The 13,194-nt window shown below is 43.0% G+C and overlaps 1 protein-coding gene and 1 long non-coding RNA gene across 2 annotated transcripts; one reads left to right on the top strand and one right to left on the bottom strand.

Moving 5' to 3' along the window:
- Positions 1-5,194: 5,194 nt before the first annotated feature.
- On the top strand, positions 5,195-7,039 carry LOC147818227 (uncharacterized). Its single transcript, XR_015438178.1, has 2 exons — positions 5,195-6,099; positions 6,197-7,039. It is a non-coding gene; the product is annotated as an uncharacterized LOC147818227 (long non-coding RNA).
- Positions 7,040-10,022: 2,983 nt separating this feature from the next.
- On the bottom strand, positions 10,023-12,775 carry LOC111666382 (uncharacterized). Its single transcript, XM_023421715.2, has 2 exons — positions 11,955-12,775; positions 10,023-10,557 (listed from the first exon to the last, which is right to left on the bottom strand). The coding sequence occupies exons 1-2, from the start codon at positions 12,475-12,477 to the stop codon at positions 10,277-10,279; spliced, it is 804 nt and encodes a 267-aa protein (XP_023277483.1). The 5' UTR covers positions 12,478-12,775; the 3' UTR covers positions 10,023-10,276.
- Between the last annotated feature and the right edge of the window lie 419 nt (positions 12,776-13,194).

Raw genomic sequence — 13,194 nt, 5'->3', positions numbered from 1 at the left:
TTTTTTTTTTTTTTTTTTTTTTTTTTTTGTCTTTATTGGTTAAAAAAAACATGGGCAGAACAGAAGAAGGGGCGGGGCTAGTGAGCCAGCATTAGCAGCTAGCATTAGCTTCTTTTTTTTCTATTGGTGAAAAACACAGGGACAAAAAGAACAGAGGGTGGACCTCACTAGCATTAGCATTAGCAGCTACCAATAGATTGCAAATAAAAGACGGTGGGCTAATTAGCATTTGCATTAGCACTGATCATCAGGATTAGCTTCTTTTCTACAATAATGACATTGATTACAATTATAATGCTAACAATGTTATACATGGAGGCAATGCATGTGTGCTCATACAGTATATAGAACTGCCCCCCCCCCATTTTCATTATCTCTAGCATTAGCAGCTAGCTTGCTGGCATTTTTCATTGATGAATGAATTTATTAAGAAGAATAGTACAATGTAAAAGTGTGAGAACTTTCTAAATGCACTGTATGTCTAACTGATCGATCTGTCCAGCAGCCATCTCTAGTTTTCTTTCCCACAGGGAGTTTCTCTAGGATGAGGTTTAATTCAGGCAGTTTATGTTCTTACAGCTGCTTTCACACCACTGCTGTGTGTGCACTAAATTCACACACAAATATTTACATTAACATGTGAAACCTTTCTCTCTCTCTCTCTCTCTCTACTCTTACTTATGCACACCCTCACTTTACATACCTGTACAGCACACACTTGCACTTTAACTGCTCTTTTGCACTTCTGGTTAGACACTAACTGCATTTCGTTGTCTTAGTACGTGTACTCTGTGCAATGACAATAAAGTTGAATCTAATCTAATCTAATCATCTAATCTAATCTCTCTCTCTCTCTCTCTCTCCAGGTGACAAAGAAGCTGCTGGTGCTGCTTCTGAAACGGTTGCCTGGGTTACCAATGTTGGTGTGTTGGCTTTCCAAGATGGCGGCCGGATTGTTGACACCACATCTTCGAGGTGGACCCCCGGGGGTACACCGCTACAGTTAAGCCCAACGTCGTTTTTATTGCTGGACCTTGTAAATGATGTTAATAACATGTCAGGGCTCCACAGTCACAGATATAGCTACAGCTACATCATGTGTAATTGACTGTTTAGGGGGGGGAATTAAATAAATAAAATGAAATGTATTATGACAACTTTACACTTTTGAATGGGTTGTGAGTTATTTTAATAACTGAAACACCATGTTTGCCTCATGGATATTTTACATTCCTGCAGGCTGCCTGTGTGACCAGTAAAACCCACAAACTGCTCCTGATCATGTTCACGTTATAATAGACTGATATATAATAATACACTCTGGCCCACGCTGTCTGTTGCACATCAGCTGTTCAAAGACACAGTTTACAAAAGAAACTACTGACTTGCCAAGTGAGAGAATAGTCCACAGTGTGGATGGACTAAGTTCACTCAGAATGCATAGTTGTGTCTCACTGGTCTGTGGGCCGGTATTGGTTTAATAATGTCATAATCCTTCCTCCCTGAGATCAAGCAGCAGAAATTATGTGACAATGAGCAAATACTACTGACTAAACTAAATAGAGTAGTCTCACATGTCACTGTTTCTAAAACAGGGCATTTTTCTGGGCTGCGTTAAAAAAGGGCAGAAATTGAGAGTATACCCACCAGGAGCCACTACCCCGCTGTGCCCAGGTGATCCCGAGGATCTCCTGCAGGACTGGAGGCTCCACTGTTGGAGGAGGACACATGGGGCAGAGGAGACGTCCTCCTCACCCAGGACCTCCACGTCACCCTGGACGTCCCGTTGCTGGATTCTCTCTGTATCCAGGACCCAGCAGGTGCAGCTGTACAGAGACTGGCACACTGACAAAGGACAGCCTTACCATACCATGATGTTTTTATACCAAACTATACTATGAGGTTTTATGCCTACGACTAAACTAAGACACATTTTATGAAGCTTTTTATGCCTTACTATACTACTGTTTTTTTGGGTTTTTTTACTCTTCAGTGCATTACTACACACTTTTCTGACATTTCCTTTCTATACTATGGCATTTTTCGTTTTTATGTCTTATTATACTCTGACGTATTTGGACATTTACGCCTTACCACACTATGATATACTCGGCATAAGCCTTTCTGTACCTGCGGGGTTGTTACGTCCCAGTGTTGAGACCAAACCTGCGCCTTTGCACACCACAGTATGACTTACTAAAGTTTGATCAGAAGAGACATTTGTGTAAACAAATCATTTTTAATAGTCTTATACAAAGCTAGAGAGGAAAAGTGAGATGTGGGAGTCTTCAGCAATCAGACGTTTCTGTTACGTCTGTGTTAGAAACACAGATGTTTCTAAATATAGGAATAACCTCCGTGCTCTACAAACTGATAGTGGTCCTGGAGATAATAAGAGTTGAAGCTGGAGGTCTGGATGTCATGAGGAGTGATGATGAGCTCGGGCTGGCTGGATATGAAGACTGGAGGTGGGTGGAGTGAAGTACAGTCACAGCAGTTCGCACTGAAATCACAGCTGACAGCAGGAGAACACAAAGTATGACGGACGACTCGATTGGCTGACAGATCGTGGCGAGATCCGATTGGTTGCTAAACACCTGAAGTCAGCTGATTACAAGGAGTCGGGGTGAGAGAGGGAAGCAGAGCAGAGATAGTCTCCGTGATTCAACTTACGCTAAGCTTCATCATGACTTACTATAGTATGACTTTCTATACCATGACTTTCTATAGTATGACTTACTATAGTATGACTTTCTATACCATGACCTACTATAGTATGACTTTCTATACCATGACCTACTATACCATGACTTTCTATACCATGACCTACTATAGTATGACTTTCTATACCATGACCTACTATAGTATGTAAACTCCTCATATTCAGATCTGTTCAGCTCTTTGTTCGACATGTTGAGCTGCTGCTCTGAGTCAAAGACGCTGTGGTCGCATTAACGACGACCAACTACACTTCAGTTTCTTTGTAGGAATTCATTACTCTACAGCTCCTGTGAAATATACTGTACAACCGTCACAATAAAAGCTCTACATGCAGGTGATTATTAACAGTTTGCATCTGGATTCTTTCATCTGATGCAACAAACCATAAAGTGACACAAAGTAAAGTAACGGAGTTTCCTTGAGAAGCTGAGGTTAACACAGAAACTAAAGTCCGTCACTACATGAACCACTGCAACGTGGCATTTCGTTCACTGTAGGGAAGTGCCAACCCTGTTCGTCTGTCCAATCATGCTGCGTTATTGCTCACCTGTTAATTACTCAAGAACATTCAAGGACACAGCGTGGGAGTGATGTCCAGGTTTCCTCCTCCGGGGAACAAGCCGCCACGTTCTCTCCCCCCGTCTCACCTTCCCGTCAGCTGCAGGTCTCCAGGGAGGATCAGGTCCTCGGCCAAATCCACCGGACTTTCCAGGCTGAAACCCACACAGGCTGATAGGACTCCTCCAGTCACACTCTGTTGGCCACACCTGTCTCACCTCATCCATCATGTGGCACACAGACGGCTCTAATTAACAGCAGAGTCAGGTTACAGGCAGCAGTTAGCAGCACTGAGAGATCAGGGTTTTACATGAGGAAACTACAGCTACTGTACATCCACCATCACTTCTACTACAGGTACTACAACTACTACTACCATTACTACGACTGCCACAACTCATACAGTTAGCGTTAGTAACAGCGTAGTACGCTTTATCAAAGGACGTCTACAAGTCAAGGTCAAAGACATTAAGTGTAAATGTGAGAAAGTTAGTTTTCAAACAACTCTAGTTTCCTAAAACTCTGCATGAAATGACTATAATTCAGTGTAAATCAACTCCTGACCAGCCACTGACATATATCCTTGTATTATTATTATTATTATCAATAATAATAAATTCATCCAATTTTAAACGCTAAACAACTATTTGACTTCGACTCCGAGCACCAGAGCTCTTATTGTCACTGCCAGCAGCCTGATGAGGCCGTGGTTTCTCTGTGCCACGTATCTACTAACGCACGTGTTTTAAAAGTCTTAATGTGTTTGAAACAGTGTAAATTAATTAGTTTTCATGACTTTCCAAACAAGGTCACTTCACAGCCTCGTCTCCAGATCGAAAACATAAACAGTAACTGGCCCGAAGATGAAGATCACGACGTGTTTATGTTTTTTTATGAGATTTCCAAGAATGTTTTCTGTGTCATATCTTTATTTAAAAATGAAAAACTGGGCAAATGACAAACAATCATCACCCGTGATCATGAGCTTCACATTGAGGACGACCTCATGGACGAGTCGGAGGATGTTTCTGCTTGAAAGGAACAAGAAGGAGCTTCAGTCAGAGAGAAAGAAATAAATGAACAAATAAACAAGTAGATAAATAAATGAATGACTAGATAAAAGAAAGAACTAAATGTTCTCACCTCAGTCTAGTGGTACAGAGCAGCTCTGACACTTCAGATACACTGAAGGAAGTTCATGTCTGTTGAAAACGTACATTTGAAAAATGACCAGAGAGAGTTTGAGTTGAATAATCCACAGAACTCACCCAACACTTTTCATCCTTCAGTTCCAGTGAAACGTCCACAGTCAGTTCTGCTGTGGAATCTGTATCTCAGACCTCAGCAGATTAAACTTGTACATGGTTCGATCCACTAAGTGGTTGAACGGAGCTTTTATAAAAATGTAAACAGGTTTAAATCTTGATGTTACGTTAGTGGTGACGTGTGAAACTGACAGAGTCAAGATGCACATACTGTATAAAATAATACATTTCAGTCTCAACACCAAAGTATTGAGACCTCAGAGGATCAGTGCACATGATATGTAAATGTCTGGATATCTCATAATGTATGAAAACATTTCATCACGATGATGCCTAATTATTACAGGTTTAATAAATAAACTGAAGGTTCTTAAAGACAAGAAAAATAATCCAACTTTACATCATGACATCTGTTTGTTCACAAGCTGATAAAACTGAACATTTATATTTCTCTAGAGTTTAAGAAATAAAGAAACACATGACAGTGTGTGTCGTCTCCAGCAGGGAGGGAGGGAGGGAGGGAGGGAGGGGATGAAGGAAGGAAAGGAGGAGTTTAGTGTGATCAGGAGAAGTGAAAGTGAAATGAATCTCTAGAGTATTTAAAGAGGAAGTCTGGACTGAGCGTTGGCAGACGGAGGACAGAGGAGGACTCTCTCCGCTCAGACTCGATGGTGAGCTGGAAAACTTTGACTCTGTTTCACAAACTGTGAATAAGTCACAGTCAGTGTCTTACAGGCTGCTGCTTCTCTGCTTTCACTTCATTCATACTGTGTTTGTCTCTGCGTGTCCTCATCCCACCTCAGTCTGTCTCCTCATTTGACCTCTTCACTGTCTTCCACACGTTGTCCTCACCTTTTCTTCCTCTAACAGACGGTTTATTCTCTTTTTCAAGGTCAGGACCGAGTCTGTTCTTCGCTCCTCTCACTGCTGGAAAACTGAACGGCTTTTCTTATCAGGGGTTGAAGTCTAAGTGACAAACTGAAAGCGTGTTGGAGCTTGTGTTGTTCCGTCTCATTCCTCTTTCTTTCAGCAGCCGCCTCAATATTTGATCATTTATTATATTCCAGCTTTATTTAAGGTTGTGAGAGTTTCAGGCAGCTTCAGATCAGGATCTCAAACCTGTTCTCAGCTCCACAGGAAGGAGTCCACATGTAAATCTCTTCCTTCATTTTTTTTCAGCTCCTTCCTTTTATCGCTCTATCAGCTCTTCCTTGTCTGACCTCTCGTGCCCCAGCTCCAGCTCGCTCTCTTTTTCTCTCCGTCGTCTCTTAACAGATAAAAACACAACAGGTTTTTCAAGACGGGTCACAGATACAAAGGGACTATTTATAAATGTGATGCAGTGAATGATGGTTCAGCGGTCTCTGCTCAGTCTCAGCTGACATGTCGCGCCTCAGGCTGATTTTAAAAATGTTTTTCTCCAGAAACACAAAGTTTGTTTTTCATTCCTCCTTCAGATTCCTGCGTGGTGAGGAAGCTGTGAAGTGTTTCTGTCTTTTCACTGCCGCTCGTCCTCATGCTGCCGAACCGGGTTCAATGATCCGATTTAAGATCGGTAGCCTGGAAGAATCTGCTTTTACTGTTCATTTTTAATGTGTAAAAAGTCCTTAAGATTAATCTGACCTCTTTTCTTAATATTCTTTGTTTCTTAGACACAAAATGTTTAAACTCTGATGAGAACCAACAAGAAAACAGTTGTTTACAGCGTCAGTGCCAGAGGTCTGTGAGGTTCAACCAGATCTCAACAGCATCAACTTCACTCATCTTTAAAATAAGAGATAAGCAATAAAAAGATTTTTACTTTTTACAATATTCAGACAAGTTTGATCATAAGAATCTTTTTTTGTTCGGTAACTGTAGCTGGTGGTTTGAATTATTTTCCTGGATCAGACTCTGACACACTGTCACTTTTGTCAGTTTGAAACCTGCAGCTGCAGCTGATTGGATGGATGATTTTTAATGGTCGCCTTGTTTTATGTTTCACTGAGTCCTCAGATTCTGTTTCTGCAGCTGCTGTAAAATGGAGTAAAAATGATAGAAAGATAAAACATGCAAATCATTTATAATGTGAACTGAAAGACTGAAAGTGTCAAGATATTTTACTGGAGTTCTTCAGTTATTTGTCACGTCCAGTTTCACTGAGCAGCTCAAAGTAAAATACTGTAGTACAGTAGTTGTTATCAGCCGACTGAGCCGAGGTTTCGCTGCACTGTTTGAATCATTTGTTTTAAAATAGATCGTATTATCGCACCAGAGGATGTATGATGTGTCATGTGCCATATAATCATTAATCTGAACTTTCTGCTGCTTCTTCATTACAAACAACCTGATAATCTGAACTGTGGTTTATGACGAGAGAAATGTCGAAGCCTCGTCACTTCTACATTTAGAGATGTCCTGGGATTTTTACAAACTGTTCCTCTAATGACCTGACGTCTAAAGCTCAGTTTGTCTCAGTGTTTGGTTTCAAAATAAAAGTTTAAGGATGTTTCAGACATACTGTGATTCACTGGATTGTTTTCTTTCCTTCACATTTTTATCAAATGCAACATGAAGTTCAGTTAAAGAACCAGCTGTAAAACATTTTCACATTTTTTCCTAATAACCATATTTTTCATCTTTTTAGCTGCGCTGTCCAGACCAGACCTGAACCCAGACCTGAACCCGGACCTGAGCCTTGTTTTGGTGGGTGGGATTGTAACGGAACCCATAATGCAGCTGTGATTCTGCGCTCCAGCTGGTTATGGGGTCTGTTTCCATCCCACAACGCACAGGACATCCTCAGCAGACGTGCTCCTTCCTTCCTCCCACAGATCCTGTTTTATATCCTGACTTTTCAACTGAAGACGACTCCCTTTGGTTTTTTATTTCAGCAGAAAACTTTATTTTTCCTTTAAGAAAAAAACAAAACAATAAATTTCATTTCATCAGTAAAACACTGTTAACAGTATAAAAGTATCTACAGTATTAGTACACGTCCCAGCTGACTGAACCACATGGACAAACCAAAGCCTTTGTAGCTTATATGTAGTGCCCCCCCCCCATTCATAAACACTAGTGCTAAGTGCTAAGTGCTAACTGCTCACCACTGGTCCATTCAAGGTAGATCTGCAGTTTGTTGTTAGTGAAATTAAAAGTGATAAAGAGAAGCAGCATATCGCTGTGTGATGACTGAGGTTTGCTTTGTTTCGGGTGTTTTTCCTCAATGACACGTTTTCTCCCGGATTGCTGAGGACAGTGAACGCAACCGGGAATTTCGTGTCAGCCAAGAATGACACCGAGAACGACTCGAGAGCTTATCTGATATTCTGAGGTGGATTTGTGCCATTATATTGTTGCAGCTGTACATGTGTTATCGCTAATGAAGCTCAGGGTTTAAACTTGATCAGTTACTGTCTGTAAATATTCTACATTATCACTCATCATACATCCCCTATAATAAAATACTGAGGAGCAGTGTCCTCTCCCTCACCACTGGGTCACATGACTAAAACATGTATTTACATCAGTGTTTGACACAGCTGTGCTCTGTGAATCCCGTGTTGTGAAGTCACTGTGTCGAGCAGCTCTTTCAACATCAATGACTGGGAATGAAAACAAATGCTTCAAGAGTTTCACCACAACAAAAGGCTGCAGCCGCCGGCGTGGTGCGTTCACTGTCCACCGTGCACAGCAACTGAGCGGAGGTGGTAGAAGAGGTTCAGTTACATCTTCCATACGTCAGATACTACAGTTTATATTTTGGGGGTTTTGCATTTGTCTTCTTTCCTGTAAACTGCAGGCTGCGTTCGCTCTGCACACGCTCAGTCTCCGAGCTCAGATTTCCAGCCTCTCGTGGCAGATGTGACGTTCTCTAACCCGGCTCAACAAACATCAGGAGAGGGTTTCACAGATCTCTGTAGTGTTGGTCCAGTCTGAACTGCTCATAGATCAGTCTAATGCCAATCAGTCAGTAACAACAGAACCAGGAAAACATAATGTGAGTAACGAGAAGGAAAGAGTTTCTAGAGACCACAGCGATTATTTTTCTTTTTATTGTTTCACTCTTCGTTCAGACTCAGTCGATCTGAAGTCCGACTGTTTTATCTGAGACACAGTCAGAGTCTGTCTGGCTGATGGACGTCTGAGTTCATCTGTTGCACAAGCCTCATCTTTGGCACAATGAATTCTGGGTAAATTAAGACTTTTTTCCAAATAGAAAATAAAAAACGTCCCACAGAGGAACATGTGTGTCTGTGTTAGCAACCCACAAACTATGAGCTATGATTTCCTGTTTCTTGTTGTTGGGGGCTGCTGGTCAGCACAGGTGTCATTGATTGTTACCATGGTAACATTGGTCTCAGGCCTGAGTTAGTCTGGGGGTCAGGTGTCTGATGTTTCTGTGGTAAAATGAGAGTGTGTATTTCAGATCAACATCAGACTGATCCATGAACCGGCTCTGCAGACCAGGCTGACACGTCTCTGTGAAACTCTTCACGTCACATGGACACGGTGTCGATGACGACCGGGAGAAGCCGGAGGTGAAACGTGACCAAAGTGAATTCAGTGGATGAGACTCAGAACATGCTCAAAAAACATCTGCTGAGTCTGTAGAGTCAGACAATTATAACCACACATCCGTAGACGAGTGGAGGTTTGATTTCCTCTACACAATATACATTTAGAATAAAGTCACCAAGCTGACTTCATCATCTCTGAATTAAACTTATAAACTTTTCACAGAATGTTGGATTTTAAGCTCAAAAGATTAAAAAGTGAACTACCAATATTTTTGGTATATTGCATTATAACAATATTCATGTAACAAACAGGTTGTAGAGCTGCAGTTTATTATTATGGTGCTTTCAAATTAGTGTTTGGTTATTGCTCCTGTGCACTCGTGTCTTTTCAGCACCACTGTCGGTTTACGACGGTGTGGTACGGTGTGGTACAGTGTGGTACATGTGGTACAGTGTGGTACAGTGTGGTACAGTACGGTGTAATGGGGTGTGATGTGGTGTGATGTGGTGTGGTACAGTGTGGTGTGGTACAGTACAGTACGGTGTGGTACAGTGTAATGTGGTGTGGTGTGATGTTGTACAGTACAGTGTGATGTGGTGTGATGTGGTGTGGTACAGTGTGGTACAGTGTGATGTGGTGTGATGTGGTGTGGTACAGTACAGTACAGTGTGATGTGGTGCAGTGTAATGTAGTGTAATGTGGTGTGGTGTGGTGTGGTGTGGTACAGTGTAATGTGGTGTCGTACAGTACGGTGTAATGTGGTGTGGTACAGTACAGTACGGTGTGGTACAGTGTAATGTGGTGTCGTACAGTACGGTGTAATGTGGTGTGGTGCGGTACAGTACGGTGTGGTACAGTGTAATGTTGTACAGTACGGTGTGGTACAGTCGGTGTAATGTGGTGTGGTACAGTACAGTACGGTGTGGTACAGTGTAATGTGGTGTGGTGTGGTACAGTACGGTGTGTGTACAGTACGGTTAAGTGGTCAGATAAAGAGAGGAGCAGTGAGTCAGAGCGTCAGGGCCTGGAGTGAGAGCGGGACCTGGTTTGAACCTGAATCTGTTTCAGATCTGTTTGAGGTTAAAGGTTAAAGGTGATCTCAGTGAATTATTTCTACATACAGTGAAAATAAAAGTAATGTGGCTCAGGCACTGGTCAGTTGTCGGAGAGTCAGAGTGAATAACCCTGTCGTACGCTGCCGCCGCCGCCGCCGCCCTCACAGGAAGAGCCGGTCAGCGGCCTGAAGGCGAGGGGAACCTGGAGAGTATCGTGTCCACCAGTTCCAGGTGTCTCTCGTGGTTCTCTCGGCTGATGCGTTCATGCATGGCTACCAGCTGACTCACTAGACTGTTCTGCATTTCCCTCTCATGGTCCATTAGCCTCTGCAGCCGGGCGTCCTCCTGCGCCTGCATGGCGGCGTCCATCTCTCTGAGCTGGGCGACTGTCGCCGACACTAAAGCCGAGACCTGCTCCATCACTGTCGTTTTCTTCTTCTTGGATGGGACCTTGAACGCTACGAAACCAAAGACAGAGCAGCTGGTCAGAGACGGGACAGAGACACGTTACTGTTTCATCAACCTGGACTTTAATTAAAGCAGCGACGTTGTGTTTTCATCCACTGAACATCATGGTAAAGGTTACACCTCCTGAACCAGAGATAACTAGCTGATACACACTGACGACCAACATTATAAAAACTATAACTGTCCGTCAGGAGAAAAGTTCCTGCTTCGACTCTTTAAACCAGGAGTGTCCAACAGGTGTCTCACAGCTCCCAGATCAGCTGCAGGCCTCCTGCAGTGACGGCCTCTCCTCTGATAACACAAGATATAAACATTTCCAACAAACAGGAAACATGTTGCCATGGATACAGTGCGTTAAACTGCGGCTTCAACTTTAGCCCTGTTTTTGTTTTCGCCCATGTTTGTTTACATGTTAGAAAATGAAGTGTAGTGAATTTTCCATTTTAACTTCCTGTTTGTTCTGAACCATTGATGAACTGACAACTATCACTTCTTCTTCTCTGGTTTCTAATCAGATTCATTGAGGGCTGTGTTCAGGTCTGACTGAATCATGACTCAGATTTTAGTCTTTGGATGTTGATATTCAATGACTTGTTAAATGATCTTATTGATCTGATTTGAGAGTTTTGATACAGTAAGTGAATAAATGTGACCAGTGATATAAAGACATGAAGCTGTACCTCTGATTTAAACCGTGACTCTTTTTCATCTTTACATTGTCTTGTAAGAATTTATGCAAAACAAACAACAGATTTTAATTTAAAATGTTTTGAAAAGATGAAGTTGTAACTTTTCACGTCTTATAAAAAAGACAGTAAGAGATGCTTCCTCGTTCTTCTCTGCAGAATTTAAAAAGGTTTTACAACTGAAACATGGGCTCTGTCCGTCAGAGTCAGTAACACCAGCTGTTTACTTCTGCTGAGAACGGATGTCATGTTGTTGTGTGCTGCTCGCAGGGCTTCATACAGACACTGATGCAGGAACATCTCTGTGTATGAAGACAGTTAACTGACAGCTGCTCAACAGCTGGTTCAACAGTCAGTCTGCTTTTAATTTGGAAAACACTGGATAATCTGACATCTAACAAGTCTCTTATAGAATAATTCATCGTCTCCCACTGTTTTATTAACAACACCTCAGCTAAATATGTCACCTCTCTTTAAAACTACACGTATAATTCTTAGCCTGTCAGTCTTTGAGATGTTCTTCTAGCTCTCTACAACTTTTGTTACCTACAGCTGATTTATTATTTGATCTGAAAGAAACTGGACTCTGTGAGTGGATTTGATTCTGGATTCAGATTTGATAACTCCGGTCCCTGGTGGTACCTGGGACCTTGCAGGTCCTCCAGGTGTCTCTTCCTCTGGATCATAACTCAGGTTCTTACTGGTGTTGCTGGTGTGCAGCGGCTCTGAAGGGCTGTACTGGTCCTCTTCGTCGTCCGGCTCCACTGGACCCAGATGTTTGTCCACTTCGTCCCAGAGGCCGACGACGACCTCCTGGTGGTCGTCGCTGAGGGCTGAGGGCGGCGGGGGAGGCGGAGGAGAGGGAGGCAGTGGCGGGGGGGGTGAGGATGCAGGTGGAGGTGTGGGACTCCTCTGCCGTTTGACCGGGTTCACCGCGGGGCCGTTCCCGAACACCCGGTGGCACTGCTCGTAGAACGGCCAGTCGACGCGGTCGGTCCCGCAGCGGGTCTTCTGCTGGTGGTACTTGATGTACTGCTTCCTGAGCGCCTTCAGCTTGCTGATCACCTGCATGTGGGACCTGTACACCCCCCGCTCCGCCAGCAGTTTGGTCATCCTGTTGTAGACCACCGAGTCCTTCACCGTGCCCGTGATCTGGTTTCGGATGGCCTCCGACCCCCGGATGTTCAGAAGTTCTTTGATCTCATTCTCCTGCCAGTTGTGCATCTTCTTCTTCTTCTCTGGTGAAAACGCTGCAGCTGAAGCGGCTCAACTTACTACAAAGACTTCCCTTGTGTGTTTGTGCCCTTTACGTCACATTTCTGAGCCGGAAGAAGAAGCGCTCAGAGAAAAGACCCTTTTACACAGCCCGTCGAGGCGGGAATGTTGCGCCGTTATTCCGCCTCTCCGTTCGGTATAAACGGTAAGAGGCGGAATGGCGGCTTCATGGTTCCGACACGGATCCGGCAGCGGAGCTAGAGACACACAGAGCCGCTGACTGACGCCTGTCCGCGGGCTAAAGCTGCACCACACACCGCTGCTTTCATCTGGATCAGACATGACGGTCAAATACACACAACTGGACACGTTCATGTTTCCACATTCATTAAATGTTTCCACATTCATTAAATGTTTACACATTAAAGTGTAAACATTGAAGACAAAACAGTATTTGCACTTAACACCACACGTTTATATCACGCATGACATTTAGGGTAGATCAATACTATAGTATTAATACTATAGTATTGATCTATGTTTATACGTGTCTGGTATGTCTAATATCCTTACGTTTGTAAACTCAAAACTGTAATTAACATGATATGTAGATGAGTTGTATATAAAACAAAGAAATGATCTCTAGCGATTACTCTCTATGACTGCCTTCTCTCACACACACACACACACACACACACACACACACACACACACACATATATAAAA

This window comes from Seriola lalandi, unplaced genomic scaffold, assembly GCF_002814215.2.
Source record: "Seriola lalandi dorsalis isolate HSWRI2012SDOR001 ecotype SW California unplaced genomic scaffold, Sedor1 jcf7180002054675, whole genome shotgun sequence".
Classification (NCBI taxonomy): Eukaryota; Metazoa; Chordata; class Actinopteri; order Carangiformes; family Carangidae; genus Seriola; species Seriola lalandi.
The sequence above is the reverse complement of the archived record's forward strand: the minus strand, read 5'-3'. Positions and strand labels throughout refer to the sequence as shown.